The sequence below is a fragment of the Wyeomyia smithii genome, chromosome 2 (genome assembly GCF_029784165.1).
Source record: "Wyeomyia smithii strain HCP4-BCI-WySm-NY-G18 chromosome 2, ASM2978416v1, whole genome shotgun sequence".
NCBI classification, from domain to species: Eukaryota; Metazoa; Arthropoda; class Insecta; order Diptera; family Culicidae; genus Wyeomyia; species Wyeomyia smithii.
The window spans coordinates 228,246,442-228,271,249 of NC_073695.1; the positions used below are offsets into that span (position 1 = coordinate 228,246,442).

General features: G+C 38.1%; 4 protein-coding genes and 1 pseudogene across 4 annotated transcripts in view; 2 read left to right on the top strand and 3 right to left on the bottom strand.

The window, feature by feature from the left end:
• The window catches only part of LOC129721072 (sodium-dependent transporter bedraggled), a 276,779-nt gene that overhangs the window by 171,821 nt on the left and 80,150 nt on the right, over positions 1 to 24,808 (top strand). The window lies entirely within an intron of this gene.
• LOC129721079 (probable cytochrome P450 9f2) lies at positions 5,227 to 7,281 on the bottom strand. Its single transcript, XM_055673210.1, has 2 exons — positions 6,821 to 7,281; positions 5,227 to 6,756 (listed from the first exon to the last, which is right to left on the bottom strand). The coding sequence occupies exons 1-2, from the start codon at positions 7,033 to 7,035 to the stop codon at positions 5,352 to 5,354; spliced, it is 1,620 nt and encodes a 539-aa protein (XP_055529185.1). The 5' UTR covers positions 7,036 to 7,281; the 3' UTR covers positions 5,227 to 5,351.
• Positions 14,776 to 18,987, bottom strand: LOC129721075 (probable cytochrome P450 9f2; annotated as a pseudogene).
• LOC129721080 (probable cytochrome P450 9f2) lies at positions 18,422 to 20,369 on the top strand. Its single transcript, XM_055673211.1, has 2 exons — positions 18,422 to 18,776; positions 18,840 to 20,369. Exons 1-2 carry the CDS (start codon positions 18,565 to 18,567, stop codon positions 20,239 to 20,241), a joined length of 1,614 nt encoding a protein of 537 aa, XP_055529186.1. The 5' UTR covers positions 18,422 to 18,564; the 3' UTR covers positions 20,242 to 20,369.
• Positions 20,267 to 22,924, bottom strand: LOC129721088 (cytochrome P450 9e2-like). The gene is made up of 2 exons (XM_055673219.1): positions 22,678 to 22,924; positions 20,267 to 22,611 (listed from the first exon to the last, which is right to left on the bottom strand). Exons 1-2 carry the CDS (start codon positions 22,887 to 22,889, stop codon positions 21,222 to 21,224), a joined length of 1,602 nt encoding a protein of 533 aa, XP_055529194.1. The 5' UTR covers positions 22,890 to 22,924; the 3' UTR covers positions 20,267 to 21,221.

Consider the following 24,808-nt stretch of genomic DNA (forward strand, 5'->3'; position numbering starts at 1 on the left):
AGCTCTGTCTGTCTGTCTTTCTGTCTGTCTGTTCCATATAGGCTTGGAAACTACTGAACCGATCTCCTGGAAGGGAGGGGTCCCATACAAATGAAACACAAATTCATGCACATCTCGAAAACTTACCAAGCAAATGGAACCAAACTTGGCAGGTGGATGTTTTTAGGGGTATCAAATATATCCATAACAGTTTGACGCCCCTCCCTCTTTTAAAAAAGGAGGGGTTACGTACAAAAGAAACACAAATATCGCACGGCTCGAGAACCAATACACCAAATAGAACCAAATTTGGCATGTAAATGTTTTTAGAGGTAACAAATATGTCCATAATGTTTCGACACCCCTCCCTCTTATGTGAGGGAGGGGTTCCAAACAAATGAAACACAAATTTCTGCACTTCTCGAAAACTAACCAAATAAATGAAACCAAATTCGGCAGGTGAATATTTTTAGGGGTAACAAAGATGCCTATAATGTTTCGACACCCCTTCTTCTTCTGAAAGGAGGGGTTTCACACAAATTTCTGCACATCTTGAGAAATAATCAAGCAAATGGAACCGAATTTGGTATGTTGAGGTTTCTGAGAGCAAGAAAATTTTCGACTCCAGACGCCATAGTTAAATTTAGGATGGAAACTTCCGGTTTCTATCTGGAAAATGTCTCCAAATATCATTTTAAAATCCAAGATGGCGACTTTCGGTTTCTGGAAAACAGCAGGATATAACCACCCATTATGGGTATTTCCGAAATCGCGATGATGCATTGAAACCACAAATCGACCTCCGACAACCTTTTGAGTTGTAAAATGGCGACCTCCGGTGACTGGAAAACTGCCGAAAATGACCAAATACCACCTAATATGGGTGTTTTTTAACCAGAATGACCCTCAGAGGCCAGAAATTGTCTCCAAATGCCATTTTAAAATCCAATATGGTGACTTCCGGTTTCTGAAAAACAGCGGCAAATGACCAATTGTGAACTAATTGAATGAACCAATTGTGAGATGGCGACTTCCGGTGACTGGATAAAAAAAAAAACGAAAATGACCAAATACCACCTAATATGGGTGTTTCTTTAACCAGGATGACGCTCAGAGGCCAGAAATCGTTTCTGAATACCATTTTAAAATCCAATATGACGACTTCCAGTTTCTGAAAAACAACGAGATATGACCAAATACCACCCAATATGGGTATTTCCGAAATCGTGATGATGCATTGAAACCACAAATCGACCTCAGAAAACATTTTGAGTTGTAAAATGGTAACTTTTTGACTGGAAAACTGCCGAAAATGACCCAAAAACAACCAAATATGGGTGTTTCTTCAACCAGAATGATGCTCAGAGGCTAGAAAGTGTCACAAAATGTCATTTTGAAATACAAGATGGCGACTTCCGGTTTCTGGAAAATAGCCGAAAATGACCAAATACCATCCAATATGAGTGTTTATTTAACCAGAATGACGCTCATAAACCAGAAATTGTCTTCAAATGCCATTTTGAAATCCAATATGGCGACTTCCGGCTCCTAAACAACAGTGGGAAATGACTAAATAACACTCAATATGGGTATTTCCGGGATTGCTATGATGCACTGAAGCCACAAATGCAACTGCCGAAAACGACCAAATACCACCCAATATGGGTGTTTCTTCAAACAGACTGATGCTCAGAGGCCAGAAATTGTCTCTAAATACCGTTTTAAAATCCAAGATGGCGACTTCCGCTTTCTGAAAAACAGCCAAAAACCACCGATTTCCATCCAATATGAGATGCTGCAATACCAGAATAATACACAGGAGCTAGAATCGACCACAGACTCCATTTTGAATTCTAAGATGGTGACTTTCGGTTTCTGGAAAACAGCCGAAAATGACTTAATAACACCTACTATGAGTGTTTCTTTAACCAGAATGATGCATGAAGCTAAAAATGAAATTGAATTGTAAGATGGCAACTTCTGGGAAACAGCCGAATACTGCTGCATATGAGTATTTCCGGAATCGAAATAATGTATAGAAGCCAAGCATTAACCCTGGACTTGAATTCGAAGATGACCACTCTCAGTTACTGAAAAACAACGAAAATAACTGAATACCACTCAATATGAGTATTTCGGGAATAGAGGTGATGTACTAAAGGCAAAAGACGAGGATGTTCCAATAATTTCAAACGATATAAACAAATCGCAAAAAATCAATGGATTTGGAATGTTGAAAATTGTTAAATTAAACACAAAAATAGGCGGGACGAAGTTTGTCGGGTCAGCTAGTACAATATAAACATGGTATAATCAACTTGGTCTCGAGGTACGATGCTGGCCTAACAAGCCAGTCGTCGTAAGTTCGAATCTCGGCTCGGGAGAAACTGTTAGTGTCAATAGGATCATAGCGCTAGTCCCGCAATAGTCCTGTAAACTTAACAGATTTCGAAAACCATACAAACATAAGATCGTCGCCTGCTGCGCTGCGGCAAGTCTGCTTGCTATCCGTCGATGCGGTTTTCAGTGAATCACCCTTTTGCTACAGTGATCGGATGAACAATGTAGACTACATTGCTGCATGCTAGCTTTTATATATGACTAGTGACAGTTATACCTCCGGTGGGCGTGTCGTTTTGCACTCGAGCGAACAAATCGTTTACAAAGGAAGTAGTCCAGGCTACTTCACAAATCGAGCCTGATCGACCATTTCCGATTTTGCTGAAACTTTCCACAGTTTTTCCTTTTTGATAATAAAGCCATTTCATGATATCTACTGTTCATGTTGATTCACGACTGCTGATTCAAAAGGGCCTGTTTAAAATGGTGATTGATAGATAAAATGTTCTAAATCAGAAAAATTTGTTTGATTGAAATAGTTTCTCCAGCAAAGTTGTAGATAGTAAAATTGGTTATACCCGCAATTTTATTACCTACAACAGATTCAACAACTTACGACTGATTGTTTCTTTAGTAAAATTGGTTATTCTTGCTTTCCAGTCGTCTGCTCATCAAAACGAAAATTTATTTCCTATTTCCGACGTTTCAATTTAATATTAAATCTTTTTCAAGGTTTAGAAAGGATATCGTTGTTTTTTTCTAATCCTTGAAAAAGTTTTATAATAAATCGAAACGTCGGAAATAAAAAAAAATTGTTTTGACAAGCAGATGACTGGAAAGCAAAAATAACCAATTTTACTAAAGAAACAATCAGTCGTAAGTTGTTAAATATGTTGTAGTAAATAAAATTACGGTTCTAGAAAAAATATATACACTGTGCAAAGTAGAAGGTTATATTCGACACACAACCGCATTATTTACGTAGGACAACGAAAAGTTTTTATTCATTAACGCACAACACAATGAACAAAAGAGTAGCAAACTATAATTACCACGTCCTTAATTGATACTTGCTAAAGTCATGGATTTTAATTTCATCACTGCTTTAATAGTCAACGCAAGTCTTTTTTCAACAGGTGCAGGAATAATTCCTTGCTGCTGACGATGCTTTCGGCAGCAGTCACAAACGTACTAAATTCACCAGTCTTCGGAATAAAAATAAACCATCCGTCTCATCCGCTTGAAAATGATTCAATGAGCTACTAACATTATGCGATATCAGTCAAAAATTGGCGTGTTTTGCTGAGAATAAAAGTTTGAGAAAATACAAAGGTTTCGTTAAAATAAAAATGAAACAGGAAATTTACAACGGTAGTTTTCCAACACTTTTTCCATTTTCATATGTATTTATAAAGAGAAAAACCATTAATTACTCAATTGTAGATTTGTTTGTTTTAATAGGAACAGTGTTTGCATTGGAGCATTTACCCCCAATCATCAAACAAAAATCGAATCATGTTCCGGTTAGTAGTTAATACGTACTTTTCCTGCAGCGTTCACAGTAACTATCATTCGCATCGTCTAGTCGAAAAATGTTTCCTGCCGCACAAAAAATAAACCCAAAAATAAATCAGGCACAATTCGATAGGGTTGTCTGTCGCTTTTCCCGCCATCTGCCCCTCGGTCCGTGTGCGAACTGCTTTGTACCGCCCGCTTCCTCTGTCGCCTGCTTCCAACGTCCGCATCTGCTTCTTTCCATTCTCTGCTGCTGCTGGTACTTCTGCTTCAGGAGCCAGGCTGGAAACGAATGCGCGCCGCATGTTTGTACTGCTTTCATGCATGAACATAATCCTGAGATTATGTTCCTCCACCGACATTGCAATTGAATCTGACTTTTTTTTTCTCAGGAGCAAAAGCACCAGCAGCAGTTGTTAAATATCTCCCGAGAGATGATGCATATGAAGCACTTACAACTGCACAACTTTTTCTAGTTTCGTCATTCTCGCTTCTGTGTTTACGAGGCTGGTGAAGTAGCGCTTGTATAGGTATTTTTATTGGCATGGTTATTTTCACATTGATGCGCGTTCGAAAATGGTAGAATAACAACTAAAATGGTTTTGATTTTTTGAATAGTTATTTTTTCAAATTTTTTTACAGTGTAAATTTGGTTTTGCTAGGATGAAATCTTTGTTGGATTGGTATTATGCTCTTAGCGATATTTTTTTAACATTGTCATGTGTAACTAAAATATAACACTCAAAAAAAATTCTAAGTGAAAATGTCAAAATACTCAAACGTACATAACTTTTTTGTAACTAAATGAAATGTCAAGATAATTAGCTTTTAATTCTTCTACTGAAAACCGGTTTTTGATCAATTGATTAATGAAAAATCTTACTTAGTTCTTATGAAAGGTAAAAGTTTTTTTTACTTTTGAGTTATAAAATCGGCGTCTTTACAAATATCTTCACATTAAAAAGGTACTAAAAATGCGATGAACAGAAATTAATACTCAAGTTCAACTGAAAACATACTAATCAGCCAAATGATGGATTTCTATTTGTTTTTAATTGCATTTTTGATCTTTATATACGAGCACGTAGCATACGTAGATTGGATGTGGATTGGCCTTAGACATTTTAATTGAATTGGAAATTAATCAAAGTATTGCTTGTTCAACACGGAAGCATTTATTGTAGAATGGAGATGAAGATAAGAAACGCTATAGAAACAACTGTAAGAATCACACTGATAAGCTAGAGAACAATAATCCCAATTTTTCATTGGATTATTGTGATAACATGCGCAGATCGAACCTTGCACGAGGCTTGAAAGGTACGGAAATCGTATTTGTTGAGCGCAACATGCCCTTGAATGAACTTTCGAATGTTGACTAAAACAAACATATTTATTTTCAAATGACAGTTTGACACCAAGAAATATATATAATCTTCCTCTTATTTAGTGCGCAGGGAAACGTTGTACACGAATAAAAAATAAATATATAATGACTTTGGTTTAAACAAAGTCTATTATTCCTCCTTTGAAGCTCTTGGCCGAAACTCCAACCAAACACCCTCCGTATGCAGAGTTAATCTCTTCTTCGAAACCCGAAGAGGTATCTGAGTTTTCTCGGTCGGTTCCAAGCTAAAATCCTTCAAAAGGTAATACATGATCACTTTAACTTCCATCAGGGCCAACCGCGATCCGATACAGTTCCGTGGACCAATACCAAAAGGTAAATAGGTATTAGGATTTATACTGGACCGATTTTCTTCGTTAAATCGCTCCGGATCAAACCGTTCTGGGTTAAGATAATACTTTGGATCCCGTTGAATTGCGATGGTTGGAATGAGAATGGATCGCCCTTTTTCAATGGTGAACCGTGTGCCAACTCCGTCGTCGAATTGATAATCTTTGTTGCAGAACCGTTCCGAGTGCAAATTCGGTGGCCACATACGAAGCGCCTCTGAAATCACCATGTCTAAGTACTGCATTTTCTGCAACGTTTCGTACGTAAGTGGCTCTCCATTCAGCGACTTTTCCGTCTCAATGATTTCTTCGTATAAACGCTTCTGAACTTCTGGGTTTGCGAGAATTTCATACGATAAAAATGTGATACAAGTAGACGTCGTTTCGAAACCAGCGAAGAAAAACAGGAAACATTGAGCGATCAGTTCATTCTCCGACCACACCCGAGAGTGTGTGGATTTTCCGACACTAGACTCTTGCACTGTTGCGAATCCTGCATCCTTCGAGTCCAGTTCGTCCTGCAGATGTTTCAGGGTGCCGCGGCGAACTTCCATCAACATCTGGATCATATCATTCCGCACGATTCCCTGCGCTTGTCTTCGCGCCATGTTGCCCACAATGATTGACTTGAAATATTCCGTTGCTTTGGCATCAAACAGATCAAACTTTAGTTTGTTTGCCAATGACGGTATAAATTGCATGATAAAAAATTTAAACAAAATTGTTATCGAAGAAAAGTCAACCAGTTTTTTACCCATCAAGTAGAATTCGTTGTCGCGGTTCTGCACAGAATCCATCTCCATCCCAAAGGCAACTGTAGCGACGACATCGTTTGCGAATCGCGAAAACATATCCTTCATTTCATACTCCAGCCTTACCCCTTTACGAGCTTCAGCAGTAAAAAAAGCAGTCAACGACTGGGCAGTCGAAGCCACCAACTGAAACATCTGCCGCATCTTACTACCAGTAAAAGCTGGACTCAAGGTAGCACGCATTTCGCGCCACTTTTGACCCCGCATTGCGAACAGCGAATTACCTAATAAACTGTAGTCGTTGTTCTGATCCAGAGGCAAGATCGGAGTACGATCGGTAAAAAAGTCAAAATCCTTCACGCAAATTTTATTGATCATCTCTGGATCGCGCAGAAGGTAAACTCCACCGATGAAGTCGAAGAATCCAGAAATCCTGTGTGCAGAAATGAAAGAAACGCTTAGCTTGGTGTTTTATAAACCGGGCACTCAGTACTCACTTGGCATCTGGGAATGCGTTGTAATTGGTTATCAAATGTGATACAATATCCTTACGACGAAATAGTAAGGAGGCAAAATTACCCAACAGAAAGGTTGGTTTCAGACATGGCACCGGTTTCGTTAGGAAGTACAGATATTTCTGCGCTATGTAGTGATAGCACAGTATAATTATCACCCCGACGGCAACTGCCGTAAATAGATCGATTTCAACCATGTTTGCGGTTGTTTCGTGCGGTTCGCACCCAGCGCCACAGTGTCTGCGCGCGTAAATTTTCACTTCACTGGGCGGTACACCGAATGTTTACATATGCTTATCTTGTAAAACAAACGATATTTTGTTCATTTTTTGCCGAATGGAGATAGAGAGACAAGCAGAGTTGTCTTGTTCAGTTCAGATCGAGAGTTACTCACAGACTGTTTTAAGTAAACATACCTTCATTCTGGTTGACCTAAGATTGGCAATTACGTCATTTTTGTGCATACAAATATAATAACATTCGCACACCAAAGCGGTAGTAGCGTCTGCGCGCACACTCTATTACTACGTGCGGTTGAAGTAAATGCCTGTTGTAGTATGCATGCGAGTGGCAAATCTACCAACAAAAACTTGAACAATCGATAAAAATAACGTTGCTGATTTTCGGAGGAATTTATTAATCAACTAAAATGTGAATAATAATGTACTATATATCAACTTCAGTTAAGAATCAACAAAAATCGAACAGAGTTATGTCAGAATCGCAATGTTATTATATTAGATGTAAGATGAAAAAAAAAATTAAACAGCTAGTGACGGATGGCCCTGATAAATTTGAATTTGAAAGAAAAAAAACGTATTCATACGCAAATCTACAGAGAAGGCCCTTCAAATGGGATTAAAATCTTTTGAATAGATCAAACCAATATAAGAGAATGAAGAACCAAGCATTGAAGAAAAATTGTTGTCTTTCGGTGGTATTAGTTTTCAACGAAAATGTGCGTCTGTAAGAAGATAAATATTTTAGCCAATGTTAAGTAAAGCTTGCTTCAGATAATATTGGAACAAAAACAATTGCGTGTATTTCAATTATTTATTATTGAATTCAAGATGTTATCTTCTCTCCATCGTTTTGGCTATCTTATTTCACCAGGTCTTTATCTGAATAACTTCTTGAACAACTTTTTCCGTTGCGTTGATTCTCTTCTATATGGTTGCCCAGTATTTCTCAATAGGGTGGATTTGGCCGAAACATCACGGGATGGTCGTGGGATCGAATGAACGTCAAAATTTGTTTTTAGAGACACTCTTTTTGGTACAGTTCCGACTTCATTGTCTTATTTATAACGAAAATTTTAAATTTTCTGCCACAACTGCAAATGCTCTGCTAAATCATAAATTTCCGTGCAAATTTGTCGGTTACAACAAATTCAAATTTGATTGGAACATCCTCCGAATCGTCGTCAAGTAAAATTTTTGACCTGGAATTTTCCCGAAGTCAGCCTTGACTGTTATCGGCCATCAGAAGACACCCGTCGAACTTGGTCAGCATTTGGAATTTTCTGGACAAATCACGATCCGACAGATTGTGGTTTGCACTTGATGGTCTTCCAAATCTTACCACGCAGTTTCCGGTCGACAGTTCCACTCCAATGATTAGTTTGAGGCCTCCGAATCGTCGTCAATGTTCCCTTATACCGTTTGATAACGCGCCATACAGTATTTATGGGCAATATCAGCTGTTTAGCTACCCTAGATGCAGACCACAATGGCACATTTTTCCCTTCTTTCGGCTTTTATATTGATTGTTTACAAAATACAGTCATTTTGCGGAATGTCATAAAATACATAGGTTAAGCTGACAAAATTCTTGACACGTGGGCGCTAAGAACTTCCAAATTCGTCCTTCAAGAGCGCCACAATATGAGCAAAAGTTTGTTCTAGTTCTAAAGTTAGCAAGCTTTACAATTTGCTCAAATTTATGTCTGATCCTGCAAATCCTACACGAAGCATCATGTGACTACTTCCGTTTGTATAAAGTGTGCTTGAGGAGCAGTAAAATTATGATTCTGAAATGTATACTCAAAATTCAAAAACATTCTACGAAGAGATAAACACAGAAGGCTCTGACACCTCCCACATTATTGTTTATTAGGATTCCATTGGAATGTAGGGGAAAATTTTGACCTTCGAATTTCGTTTGCTGGTAAAGCTTAAATGTTTCGTAGTCTCGACATCTTTTAAACCAAATGTTTTATATATGCATGAAACTTCGAGATCTGGTGTTGTTTAAAAATGATTTACTTTTTTTTTCAAATCGACTTTCTTTCCAGCTTTCAGACTTTTTAAGTCTGCAATGAAATTTTTTTTTTGAGAAATCTCGCAATTAATGCAATTTCTGAAACATATCACTTCAAAAAAATTGATATCGAAAATTTCATGCTATTTTACATCAGTCAAAAAAGTACCACTCTGGCCACTTTGAGTTGAAGCACGGTTCCCCGAAGTGCGATTGCAAGGGCTAAGGTTATCTTCTACACAAGAAGAAAGTAACGACCGCACGGAATGAAATCTGTTGCTAGATTGATTTTATTATACAAATTCTACTTAACTCTAACCTGCTTAGAACCCCGGACAGAAACAATTCTCTTTGTCGATTTTTCTCCCTGTCTATTTCTTGTTGCTTTATTCTTGGCTGTTTTCTTGTCACTTATAGTTACCAAAAACTTATAGTTATATTGCTGCCATACGGCCGCCGTTGTTTCCCATTGGAAACAAGGTGTCTAGTATCAGCACTTCATTACGGCAAAGGTATGTCAGAAAAACATACTGTTGCAACGGATAATTGTATCGAATTTCTGTCTGTGGGATGGAATTTTGTGACTACACCTGGTTTTAGGAAATTGGTCAAATAAACAATTATTCTATAGTCAGATTTTTTCACGCGGGGAATCATACCTCGTATACAATCGCCTAAAACCGCGTTAACTTGAAAATCCACTTAAAAAGCCGCGTTATTTAGAAAACTGGTGTTAAATAAAAAATCCACGCTTAAGAAAAAAAACCAGAGACGCTCTACGACCTGTATTTGAAATTGTTCTCTTTGACGATCATTCCGAATGCTTCGGAGGGAGAAGGGTTTTTTTACTAGGTCTTTTACAATTGGACGTTTTGAACTCCCAACCCGCGTTAATTCGAAAATCCGCGTGAATAAAAACGCCTGTAATTGTACGTTTTCTCAATGTGTTTTGGATCAAATTGCTACGATACACAAAGAATTTTGTTGTAAGTCACTCAAAAATTCAAAACATGCAAAAAAATAAAAATTTTCAATCATCTCTTTCTTTGTAAACGCATATTGTTCACAAACTTTCCTCATCCATTTTTAAAGGCTACCAGAGGGCTCTCAGACACACTATCAGGAACTGTAGTTACGTTTGTTGTTTTTGGATGGTCAAAATTTCGAAAATTCCAGTTTAAGAAGACTATTATTAAAAAAAGCCTTGGTGCTACATTCCGATTCGGAACTTGGCCTTCTGTTTGTTATACACAGACTTCGCAGCCAAGTGTTTAGACAATTACGGGGCGAGCGCTACAATCCTACTGACACTAACGGTCTCTCCCGAGCCGAGACTTGAACCTACGACGACTGGCTTTTGTTAGGCCAGCATCGTACCTCGAGACCATCTGGGAGGAGTCCAGAAAACTATTATTATGAGCTCCTCATTGTATGCAAATCTTACCAAACCAGCTTTATTATTTATTTTTATTTTTTTTATTGCAAAGTATACTTGTAGAGTAAGGCATTCTCCTTCTTTAATTCTACAATTGGATTGAATGTAACAACATCTTATACTATAATTAATTATTTTGAACTCATTAACTTAAGTACCATTGATTTTTACTTTAATATTTTTAATTCCTTTCTTCTAGCCAATCTATACATTTGCGCATGAACCTCCCTCGTAAATTTATATTTTTAAAGTCGGCTGGGAGCTGGTTCCATAAAGTAATTGCTCGCACGAAAAACGAATCACGATAGTGAGAAGTAATGAATTGTGGCAAAACAAAGCTTCTGGTACATGTGCCTCTGAAAAACCTGAGTTTTTCTGAAAGATAAAGGGGACCACAATAGATTATTGTAAATCGCGGTATTTTAGGAAAACTTGAAAAGAGCATTAATATTTAAAATCCAACGGACACATCCATTTAGCGCAATTCTTCGAAAGCAGCAACAGAGGCTTTAATAGGATTTCTATTTTCCAACATATTCACATTTCTTCGTTTCGTAAAGAGATTACTTTGGAAGCGTTTTGAAACAGCGTATCAAGATTTTCATCAGAAATTATATAAATATAGAGCAAAAGCTACAAACTTCCTGAACATGAAATTCTTATATGCATTGACTAAACCACGCAACGGTTCATTTTAACAGCACGTGAGTTGCACGGTAAGCGGTATCGTTAATGATGGTAGGAAAACACTTCATCTTCCACGTTGTTCTCTCCTGAGTAATTCTATAGAAAATTTGCCAATATAATTATTTTTTTAAATTGTCATTTTTGATTTACCTGAAACTTTTCACAGATGGGCTGAAGATGTCATTTTGAGCTAGTTATAAATTTTTTTTTGAATCACGACTCACTTTTGAAACGAATATGTAAAAAAAAATTATTGACGACCACAAATGTTTTTAGAGCCAGACGGTTTGTCTGAACGGTGTGACGTCCTCGACAAAGTAGTAGATGATGATTTTGTCTTTCCGAAAAAAAGAGGTTGATACTTGCTTATCAAAAAACCTCATTTTTCAAAAATACAATTTTTTAATGAAAACTATAAAAGATTAGCTTAGCACTGGTGGCTGCCCAGTTATGGAGTAATGAGAAAAAAAAAGTTAAAATTTAAAAAATATATTTTTTCTATCTGAGCCGAAATTAGGGTTTGAAATCCCGGGGAAAGATTTCCCGAGAATTATCTTTTCCCGGGATTCCCGGATCTCGGGAACAGAAATATTGATTCCCGGGATTAGTGAGTTCCTTGAGAATTTTCGCAAGATTTACTATACAATAGTGCAATAAAACTAAATACACTATCAAAACTCGAAACTGAAGGAAATTACATTATTTTGGCTCAACGCAAAATTGTCAGCGGATCTGAAGCGGTTGTTTGACAACATGAAAACCCTTCTGCAAATATTTGCAACAAAAATCGATCGCGAATTTCTGATGTAAACTTGAATGTTTTTTTTTTTAATTCGTTTTTCATGCGAATTAAGGACCCCACAATTCGCCCACCCACTAAATCAACTAATTATTGCAAATAATAAAAAAAATTGGTGGGCGAATTTTGGGTGCTCGGAAAAAGTGGGCGAATTCTGAGGTCGTTACCCTATTAATAAACTTAAATCTCCCAGATGGTCTCGATACTGGGCTAACAAACCAGTCGTCGTAGGTTCGAGTCTAAGCTTGGGAGAGACTGTTAGTGTGAGTAGGATCGTAGCGCTAGCCCCGCAATTGTCCTGTACACTAAACAGTCGGCTGTGAAGTCTGTGTATAAATAAAAAACAGAAGTTCAAGTTCCGAATCGGAATGTAGCACCAAGGCTTTGCTTTTTTTATCAATAAACTTCATTTGAAATCTCATTTTTGTTCAAAAATTTATTCCATTCCCGAATCCCGGGAATTCCCCGGAAATGAGATTTTTAATTCGCGTTTCCCGGGAATTCAATTTCGCGTATATTGCAAACCCTAGCCGAAATGGTTGAATGTAAGTTTAGACAACTCTCTGGCAGTCATTCTTTGACAAGTTTTCTTCATCTCGCGGGGGTGTATTATACCTGTTTACCCTAAGGCTATGAGATATGAGATGAGAATGAATAGTTTGACTATTTGACGACGTTCTCAAAAAAAAATTTGACGACTATTCATGTGTCTGGGAGCTCCGTAGCCGCAAGGTTACAAAGTCCGCCTTGGTAAGCAGATGGTCGTGGGTTCGAATCTTAGTAGAATCAGTCCATTTGGTTGCCAAAGGACTTTAGCGTGGGTTTATTCTCAGGCTTCCCACCAAGTACCTTTCCTTCAATCTGAATTCTACAGTACCTTTGTTGACTCTCCTTCTAACAAAAATAAGTCCCCGTTATAATAACAGTGGTTCCCGTGGTTCTGTGGTTAGCGATGTCGGTCGGCTAGCTCTCCCACACGGTTGTGTTATCGGGTTCGATTCACGATCAGGTCGAGGAACTTTTCGAACTGGAAATTTTCTCAACTCAGCACTGGGGCACGGTGTATCGTTGTGCCTATCCTACAACATGTAAAATGTGCCGAAAACAATATCGATAACGAATTCTCTCAACTAATCTAGTTGGTCGAGACCGCATTAGCCCCCCAGGCTAGCGTGCGATATTGTTTGTTGTATAATAACACTGATGTAAGTAACGTATGAAAGTTCTCTTCAGGGAATTGTAATTAAGCGATATTGTTAGGATGGACAGAGGCTCGATATAGTAGAGTACAGGGGCGACTCGTGGCTTTTGAACCTACCGGTTCAACTACAAATTTTGAAAATCGCAGTTCGAGGAAGTATTCACAGTCATGTCCGCGTAATCACGCAAGTCATTCTATTTGTTACTATTTGAAAGTGAAACTAAAAACCAATAAAATATCAATATAAATTTGCGATTGAAAACTTTTTTTTGCATGGCGTTCCCATGTGCAATGCACAGGTTGCACCTATGGACGAGTCGCCCCTGGTAGAGTAGTAAGCTTGAAACGGGAAGGTAAAACTTACACACAAGCACGGATATGAATGATAAGCGTATCACTTTCTTCAATAGTGATACTGCCAATAATATGAAGTGCGGAGTAGAGATGGTCGGGTACGGGTATTTTTACCCGAAACCCGTACCCGACGGGTTCGGGTCGGGTTTCGGGTAACGCCAAAAAATATTCTACGGGTTCGGGTCGGGTACGGGTAATTAAAAAACCAAGGCTTCGGGTTCGGGTCGGGTACGGGTTTGAAAAATTCTCAATTGGTCGGGTACGGGTCGGGTACGGGTAATTCAATTTTCGTGCATTGTGAGAATTCAATTTTTATCATTTCAAGCCTGAGTGTTTTCTTAATGTCGATAATCGGTAAGATCGGAGAGAAAATTGCCCATCATCACTCAACGAGAGATCGCCCAATACCTATTCTGACAGTTGTCGGCAGTCTATGCACCAAGGGAATGACATCATGCTATCGCTTTCTAATGTTAGATTGAATAGTTCTTCCTGCAACGGTTTTGATTTAAATGGAGTTTTTGTCGGGCTTTTTTCATAACTGTCAGGAAAACCGCGGAGCATTGCACAGTGGGGCGACTTAATACAAATGCTTGCCAAGTAAAAAAAAGTGTCGATAAATACGACAAAAATATGGTATATACTTAATTTTGGGGTGCTGTACACGAATCTCCATTCCACTTTTTATTTGGAGATGTTCATAAAGCACGTGACTTTTCATGATTTTTTAGCACTTCTCCCCTAACTTTTTTATTAAACAGAATTATATGATCTTCAACCACAAGCAACGCCACAGGGCGTCCTCTTTACAAAAACAGCATACGTAGTTTTTGCACAACTCCTCAACCAAATTTCGCAAAAAAAAAATTGTTTTTATAAAAATTAAAACAATATTATATATTATAATAGGTAATAAAAACTAACTACAAATCAACTTTTTCTTCGAGGCCAAAAAAAAATCAAGCTATCATTGAAGCTGCAGAGCGTTTCAAAGTAATGATATATTTTTTTTAAATATGTCAAAAAACGTCAGTATGCCGAGTTTTGAAAAGTTATAAAAAAATCAAATTTTATGATATTGCACCCAAATTTTGGACTAAAGCACTTAAATTTTTATTTATTTATTTATTTGATATCTGTTTTTTACAGATTTTTAGAATTTATCAATGACACCGAATTTATACTCAAAATTACAGGTTTTTGGCAGATGCAGTGAATTATCAAATTTTTCTCAAGTTATAAACTATATTAATTTTGACCTTTTAAAATTCGTTTGACCCTTTAATGTGTTTATAAAACTCGTCGTTTATTTTAAACTTTACCAGACATGCACTTTTCATAGTGGACCGATTCCTTATAGTGGACCACCCGCCTGAAACTCTGGGTTCATTAGCATTTGTTCACACGCACACTCGGTTCTAGCCTGGCTCCGGCCATCATCTCGAGAAACCACATATGACAATCAGTGCATAAAATGTACGAGGTACCCAGGCATGTCGAACAAAAAAAAAATTTAAAAAAAAAAAACCAGGACGGGTCGGGTACGGGTCGGGTACCGGCAATTTCGGCGTTTTTTCTATCGGGTACGGGTCGGGTACGGGTAGTTAGAATAGGTATTTTTCGGGTTCGGGTCGGGTACGGGTATTTTAAACAAACCAGACTTCGGGTTCGGGTCGGGTACGGGTTTGAAAATTTTCGATGAGTCGGGTACGGGTCGGGTACGAGTAACAAATTTCCCATACCCGACCATCTCTAGTGCGGAGTACAGAAAACACCTGGGCAATATCACAATAGATCTAATCTCTGGTCGCAGTGATGAGCCCACACAGGAAAAAAATGTGTCTGGGAATTTTTTTTTTAATACAATGATAATTTTGAAAATACTGTCAAATTAATTTTTGAGCAATTTCTGATCCAATCAATTTTTAATTAGTTCATTAAAGGGATTGAAATTGAAATTATCATATAAGTTATGGAAGATTTACTACGGCTTTTTCATGATTTGAACATCTTTCAGCTTATCAACGTTTTAATAATTCCTTGAAGACTTTCAAATAACATTTAGAGATTACTTGATATAATTTTTAAGAAAATTTCGACGAATTTGAGAAATATTCTGCTTTTTGTGATGAATTCTTGTTTACATTCTGGTTTTATAACGCAATCGCAGAGTAAAACCACGAGTTCAGCATCCAAAATTTAAAGGTTGAATGCAAAATAAATTATTGAGGTAAATACCATTTCATTTATTTATTTGTAATAAGTTAGTTATCACAAGTTTTCAACATTTTTCACCTGAATTACTTTTTGATGAATAATTACCATAACACGTGACTTCATAGGGTAAGGTAAATCCGAACTCACAGAAATTTTTCAAGGCTTATCTATTTAACATCGTGGAATATATTGTATAGAAAAATAAAGTCGTATCAATTATGAATGTTGCCCCTAACCCTTTACTCTTATGACAACATATATTATCAAACAATTGATACGTTATCAATATCAAGCTCCACCACTTCAAGCGTTTCTTGCTTTCATCTCCACCCACACGCCTTTCTCCGGCTGCAGGGTGAACAAACTCATTACCGTCTGAAGCGGAATTTGTGTTTTCACAGTTGGCTCCAGCTGAAAGTCCTTCAGTAGGTAGTAAACCATCATCTTTACTTCCATCAACGCTAATCTAGATTCGATGCAATTAAGTGGGCCAATGCCGAATGGGAGATACGTTCCAGCTCTAATTCTAGACCGATTTTCCTCGCTAAACCGCTCCGGATCAAACTTATCCGGGTCTGGATACAACATTGGATCTCTATGAATGGTAAGCGTTGGAAACCAAACAGTTCGACCATTTTCAATGACGAGTCGCGTTCCAGTTCCATCATCGTACTGGTAATCTTTGACGCAGTATCGATCGGCAGCTATGGCCGGTGGCCACTTTCGAAGAGTTTCCGAAACTACCATATCCATATACGTCATTTTCTGTAACACTTCGTAACATAGTGGCCTATTGTTGAGGGAATGCTCGGTTTCCATGATTTCATCGTAAAGACGCCTCTGAATGTCTGGGTTGATTGTCAATTCATAAGTCAAAAACGTCATACATGCAGATACGGTGTCGAATCCAGCCAGGAAAAATAGAAAACATTGTGAAATTACCTCGTTTTCCGTCCACACCCGAGAATGGGCTGTTCTTCCAATACTGGACTCCTCGACCGTGGCGAAGCCTGCATCTTTCTTGTCTTGCTCATCTTCGAAATGCTCCAATGAACCCTTTCGAACTTCCATCAGCATTTGTATCATGTCATTGAGTATAATGCCATGAACTTCTCTCTGTTTTATATTGTCAAGAATCAATTTCCTAAGATAATCCGCCACGTCTGCGTCCACAATGTCTATACCTAGTTTTTGGGCCACACGAGGCATGCTTCGTAACAAGAGAATTTAGCAAACATTTTAAACGTTTGAAATTTCACCATTTGTTTGCCCTTCAAGAAGAACTCATTATTCTGATCCTTCAGCGAGTTCACCTGGATACCAAACGCAACCGTAGCGATCACATCATTACCGAAACGTGAACAAACATCCTTCATCTCGTATTCAAGTCGCTTTCCAGCCATGATCTCCTGAAGAAAGAAACTATTCATAGCTTTGGCACAGTCGGCCACCAATTCGAACATATGCCTCATCTTACTCCCGGTGAACGCCGGGCTTAAAGTTGCCCGCATATGTCTCCACTTCTGTCCTCGTAGCGCGAACAGCGAATTTCCGAACAGACTGTCCGGCGTGTCCAGCGTAGGTGTGCGGTCAGGAAAATAGTCGAAATCCTTCATACCAATCTTTCTGATCATCTCCGGATCACGAAGCAGAAATATTGGATTCATAAACTCGTAGAAGCCGACCACTCTGAAAAGCGGTTGTCCTCAATGTTTTTTTACTAACTGATTCGCAAGTTACTTACTTGGAATCTGGGAAGGTACTGTACAGCATTCGGAAATGGGTCATCACTTCACGCTTGAAGAATATTATACGTCCCATACTGCCCAGTAGCAAGGTTGGCTTCAGGCAGGGAATCGGCTTCGGCAGAAAGTACTCATACTTCTTCGATATGTGGTGAAGAAGCAGCAGAATTATGGTGCCGATAACGATTGCAGTGAATAAATCTACCTCCATCCTCGTTGAAGTTCTGTTGTGGAAAGTACGCATACTAAACGTGTTCAGTTTACTTATTTTCACGACCATCAACACACACTACTCTCTATTTGGTAGAGAGTAACTTGCTCCAAAAAATTATTCTCGCAACTGAACAGTAAACAGAGAGGAAGAGAGAGAGAGTAACGCCGCTAGTGTAGACCGCGGCCGAGTATCTGTTCCTTGCTTTTTTGTTGATTGTATTGTAATTATTGAACAGATTGGAATGACCCCTCACACCAATTTCAGTTTCCTTGGGTTAATTCATTACGCATTGCCTAGGTTCTTGTTTTGCTATTTGTTATCACTAGCTTTTGTTTTGTTTGATAAGATAAAACTAATCTCAATTGCAAATGTTTCGACTTCTTGCAGCGTATTATGGTTTGACCATAAGTTGAAAAGCAAAATCAAACAGTGCCTCTATTTTACCAGCCAATCTAATAACATCGATTCATAACAAAAATCTTATATTTAATTTATAATTTCGTTTGTTGCCACAAAATTTTCATCATTAAGTCTCAATACCGCTGCAACTCATCACCGTTGTGTGGTAATTCAAGCCAAACGATTCATCAACACTGACAAACCATTCAGAACAGGTTTACAGTTTCACACTCACATGAGCGACTTCTCTCACTACTGATCAATCGACCGCTTAATTGAATGTTGTCCGTTGTTCAGCAGACAGTCGCGATACGCTTTTTGTCAGTCACTCCAAACTGAAGCCTGAGGGAAGTCGCAGATAAGTTAGCCATAAAAAACAGGAATCTTAAGTTTAGTTTCCTATTCGCTCGTTCAGTATGGAGGTTGATTTATTCACAGCAGCCGCTGTTGGCATATTAATTCTACTGATCCTGCATTACATATCGAAAAAGTATGAATACTTTTTGTCGAAGCCGATACCTTGTGTGAAGCCAACCCTAATATTGGGGAGTTCCGGACCGATGATATTTCGGACGCGCGACATGCCGTCTCACGTTAAAATCCTCTATCAAACATTTCCGGACTCCAAGTGAGTAGTTTCAGCTTCAAACTTCAAACATCAATCAATATTTATTTTTCTCATCACTTCTAGAATGATTGGTTTTTACGACTTTATGAAACCGATAATAATGCTGCGTGATCCGGCGGTGATCAAAAAGATTGCTGTGAAAGATTTCGATTATTTTCTGGATCACACACCAACGCTGAGCAGTCCGGACAAGGATGTCAACGAAGACAGTCTGTTCGGTAACTCACTGTTCGCACTCCGTGGCCAGAAGTGGCGGGATATGAGGGCTACTCTGAGTCCGGCTTTTACCGGGAGTAAGATGAGGCACATGTTCGAACTGGTGGCAGATTGTGCCAAAGGCATGAATGGTTTCTTTACCGAGGAGATGAAGGCGGGAAAAAGACTCGAGTACGAAATGAAGGATACTTTTTCACGTTTTGGGAATGATGTAATTGCTACGGTCGCGTTCGGTATTCAGGTGAATTCGTTGAAGGATCGAGGCAACGAATTTTATATAAAAGGCAAGGAGATGCTTAATTTTCAAACAGTTAAGATTCTGTTTAAATTTTTTTTGCTGAGAGGATTGCCTCGGTTGGCGCAAAAATTGGGAATCGATTTTGTGGACTCCAATCTAACAAATTATTTCAAAGGAGTGATCATTGACAACATGAAGCAGAGAGAAGCTCATGGAATTATACGCAACGACATGATACACATGCTAATGGAAGTTCGAAAAGGAGCACTGAAACATTCGAAAGATGAGCAGGATCAAAAAGATGCGGGCTTTGCCACAGTCGAAGAGTCCAGTGTCGGAAAGGCAGCACATTCTCGGGTGTGGACTGAAAACGAGTTAATCTCGCAGTGTTTCTTATTTTTCCTGGCTGGATTCGACACCGTCTCTACGTGTATGACATTCCTAACCTACGAATTGGCGGTAAATCCGGAGATTCAGAATCGGCTGTATGAAGAAATTCTGCAGGTCGAACAATCTCTCAGCAATAAACCATTGTGTTACGAAATGTTACAGAAAATGACGTACATGGATATGGTTGTATCGGAAGCACTTCGCCTATGGCCTCCAGTACCAGCTGCTGATCGATTCTGTGTCAAAGACTATCTTTATGACGATGGCATTGGGACACAATTTGTAATTGAGAAGGATCAAACCGTTTGGATTCCAACAGTTGCCATCCATAGAGATCCGAGATATTATCCGAACCCTGACAAGTTTGATCCGGAGCGTTTCAACGAGGAAAACCGGTCGAAAATCGATATTGCAACGTATTTTCCATTTGGAGTTGGCCCCCGTAACTGTATCGGATCTCGTTTGGCACTTATGGAAGTTAAGCTGATGTTGTTTTACCTGCTGAAGGACTTCAAGTTGGAGCCAACTGAGAAAACACAAATCCCCCTGCGCTTGCTGAAAAGTATGTTTACTATCCAGGCGGAACATGGCGTTTGGTTGGAAATCAAAGCGAGAACCTGATTCGATAAATTCGAAGTAATGCAAGATTCTAGTAAAACGGTGGAGGAAAATATGTAATAGAATCTATCTCTTATTCATGAACTTGTTTGTGACATAATATGTGTCGAATAAATTCATGGAAGTGAAAACTGGTTACTCCTTTCTTCCTTCATAAGTTAGGTCTACAATCTCGTTGATTGAGGACGTTTGACTTCGAACGTTGATTGCCGATATTTGACTTTAATTTTTGAGTTCAGTTTTATTATTTTTGATTTGAAACTTCTGTCAACTTTGGATTTTTCACATTTTATTTTGGACTTCTGACTTTCGGTCTTTAATTTTTGGAATTTGATTTTTGGCTTTTGACTTTGAACTTTCCACTGTCGACTTTCGTTTTTAGACTTCCATCGCTTAGTTATCATTTTTCGAGTTCGAACCTTTAATTAAAATTTTTTTCTCTAAAACCTTCTGATATTCACTTTCTGATATTTGTTAATTTACCTTTAACCCCCGTAACTTTTATTATTTCTTTTTTCACTTTCGATTTTTGACCTAAATTTATTTTTTAAGTTTCGACTTTTGATATAAAACTTTCGAGTTCTTCAATTCGAATATAAAGTTAGCAAGGAAGTTAAATGATCAGATCATTCATTTCTATTGTGAATTTTGGTGCTGCTGTTTTTCGGTCTTATTCTTTCCTCTTTTTGGTACCGTTTCGTGATAACCTTAAATCTTATGTGAACCAGGAAAGAGTTTAGTTTTTGTTTTGAAGCAGAAACAATGAAGATTACATTTTTACAACTCTGTTGCAACGTTTATCATAAATCTAATCAATTTTTATCTCTTTTTTTAGGTACGTTCATATCGAGATAAGAAAAAGCTTTCGTGATTATATTGGACGCCGTCTAACTGAGTGAGCATTATTTTTTTGAAATTATCAAATATTCTTCAACGATTTTCGATCGTACTGTTATGATTTTTCAGTGTTCTGAAATACTTCGTTATTTTCGTTTTCTCAAAGCTATAATGACCTCACGCTCGTTGTTAGTGGCAGCAAAACCTTTGGCAAGCCGCATCGGAACCGGCGTTCCGGCTGTACCTTCCAGACAAAAGTTCAGCAACAAGTGGTACACAATCGATTTCACTTCGGTGAGGGCAAGTCGCGAACCGATGCAATTCCTCGGCCCAGAACCAAAGGGAAGATACGCGCCCAAATTTATCGATTGTTTATTTTCACTGCCAAATCGCTCCGGATCGTACTTTTCCGGCTGGGGATAGTATTCGGGATCACGGTGAAGAGCATGAACCGGAATCCAAACGGCGGTACCCTTGTCGATGGTGAATTGCAATTTGCCCTCATTAACTTGATAATCGCGAACGCACAGTCTGTCGATCATCGGAATCGGGGGCCACAGTCGGAGACTTTCCGAGACACACATATCCAAATATTTCATGCCGTGAAGCGTTTCATAGCTCAGCGGTTCCCCGCTGAGACGCTGATGGGTTTCTGATATTTCTTCATACAACCGCTGTTGAATGTCCGGATTCATCGCAAGCTCGTATGCGAAGAAGGTTAGACAAGTCGACACCGTATCGAATCCGGCAACAAAGAAATTTATACATTGAGCAACCATATCAATATCTGTCATCTCAATTCGCTTTTGGCTTTGCCCAACTTCCGATTCGTGTACGGTAGCAAATCCCTCCGGTTGATCGTTCTCCGCCTCATACTTGAGTGTTCCACCTCTTGCTTCGATTAACAGCTGAATCATGTCACGGCGCAGAATGTGTTCTGATTGTCGGGTTCTAATAGCGTGTAAAATAAGCTTAGTGAAATAATCTATCTGCTCCCGGTCTACAATATCTATTCCGAGGAAATCCATAATGCGTGGAAATAACTGAATGGCAATTACGCGAAACGCAACACTTAATCGATTGAAGCGCATCATCTTGCGCCCGTTAACGTAGAAATCATTTTCGGGATTTTCAAGCGAATCAACTTTAATACCGAATGCGCAAGTAGCTATAACATCATTGGCGAACTTTGAAAAAATATCCTTCATGTCCCGTTCCAGTGAAACAACTTTCGTCAGTTGCCTATTATAGTGAGATGCCATATTTTCACTACACTCCAAAATCAGCTCGAACATCTGCCGCATTTTGCTCCCCGTGAAGGCAGGACTTAGCGTGGCCCTCATATTACGCCAGCGTTGCCCCATCAACGTTAGTAAGGTTTTGTTAATTATAATTTTCGGACTCTTACACTTGGGATTCCAGAAAAACGGTCGTCTATCCACGAAGCTGTCGAACTGCTTCACCATAATCTTCTTTATCAGCTCCGGATCGGTCAGCATAAACACAGGACCGTAACCATCGTACAAACCCACGGCTCTTTGAATTTTAAAATAATTAAAATTAAATGCTCACATAAGACAACTATAGCTAAATTGTACTCACTTGTTTGCAGGAAAGCTATCGTACACCATTTTAACAAATTCTCCCATCGAGCTCTTCTTGAACATCAGAACCCGTGTGTTTCCGAACAGTAAGCCTTCTGGCAGAGCCGGTAGGGATTTCTTCCGAAAATAGTCATTCTTTCTCGTGAACCAATAAAAAGTCAACAGTATCACTACACCCGCCAAAACCAGGCTAACGAATTCGAGCATCATTTTTTAAAGCCGTGCTCGTGCAGCTCATCAATCAACAGCCGCCACGCGTATACTGATTGTTAACAGCGAATTGTTTAGGTCAAATTTTCGCATTCTCGCTTTCAATGTAGTGGAGTGGTGAATGTAGTGAAACACAGATGTGAAGCATTTTGTTGTTTTTACAATACATTCGACACTTTGGAAGCTATAAAATGCCGGCTTTAATCGGTGTGTTTTTTGTTATACGCAGTAGCTCTCTGGTGTGCTTTTAACATTGGCACATATATCAGATCAAATTATATCTAATACAGTAAATGACATCATTCTAGCTTGTTTTATATAATACCCGTGAAGAAATTAAGACTTAATTTCTCCAAAAGTTATGTTTCAATTTTGACATAATAAAAAAGTTTACCTTTTGTTGGAAACATGCATTTTGTTCATTAGATTTCTTTTCTAGCCAATTTATTTGTTTATTTCACTGATTGATTTTAGGCGGTTTATAGTTTAGATTTACTTCGTTTTACGAATTTGATTCCATTTTATTATTCTTTTTTAAATTCTGCCGTGCTATATATCAGTTAATATGATTTTCTAATATGCTGCTAACTTATCTATTGTACTCTTTTTTTATCTTAAAACCAAAATTTAATTCATTGATGTTTTTTTGTGTTTTATTCTATCTAATATTTGTTTTTAAAAATGAAATTTATATGTATTTCCTATTTATGTGAATAAAAATTGATGAACTGCAATCAATTCAACATTATTTAGTTTTATCGAACTCATTTTAAGTGTTTCAGTTGGCTCATATACAACATTTTGTTTTATTTGTTATTTTGTTAATTCAATTCATCTTATTATGTGCTTCATTCACTCTCTAAATTTCAACAATACAAAAAACGTTAGAACTAATTGATAAGAAAATTGTTTCTGTGAATATGGCAACACTGTCGCTCATAATCAAATTTTGAAAGAATGGTTACAACTATTCTTCCGAAAAGGGAGGAGATGTAGTATACCTACCAAGAGACGTACCTATTCCGTAAGCTGTATATGGGATATACGAATGGGCACGTAGTATGAAAGGATACTACATCCTCCCCCTTTTCGGAAGGGAAGACTGGTGTAGCCATTCTTTCATGTGTTTCTGCAAGAGCTTCGATTCGTATCTGATGTTTAAATAACAGAAGCAAAGCAGCCAGGCAATATTTAATAGGAAAAAAAAGAACTAACGGAATAAATCATAATATAAAACCAACAAATGCTGCAGTAGGGGATCTAGTTTCTCCAATAAAAACAGAAAAAATAGAACTATGTAGAACCTTTCAGAATAACAGATATTGAAAATAAGAATTGCACAATCCGAAATATGACAACCAGAGAACAAATTAGAAAAACTCGTATAACTAAAATGTAAACCAAATGTTTTGTGGTTTATTTTCTTTCGTAACTTGTAGTGAGAAATTGTAAATTATTTCTTTAGAAAAAATTACCGTCATGGTCTCGACGATCCCTCTCGACTATGCCTCACACAAAATAGCCAAAGGATTAATATTAAAAAAACATTAGGAAAAATGTAGAAGAAAAGCGAACAAGAATGGACTCTGTAATCTATTTCAAAACCTCTAAATCTATAAATAGAAATCTAGTCTAGCTATAAGATTACTAAATTTTTATGATTGAACCTTGAGACGAGATTACTACATATTATGGAGTTGGACACGCTTTGTTTTGTCTCTAGTAAATAGTCTCTAGTAAATAAACTGACACACATAATTTAAATTAACCCTACAAAACTCTTATATGTGAACAATATTGCCAAAGATATGAACACTGTGAAAACAACTGTTAAGGAGTTATGAGGTTTTGTCGCGCCAACGGACCAATTTGCTCCACTGTGCGTCGTGCTTGCCTTCGGTTCACTCACCGATTCGACA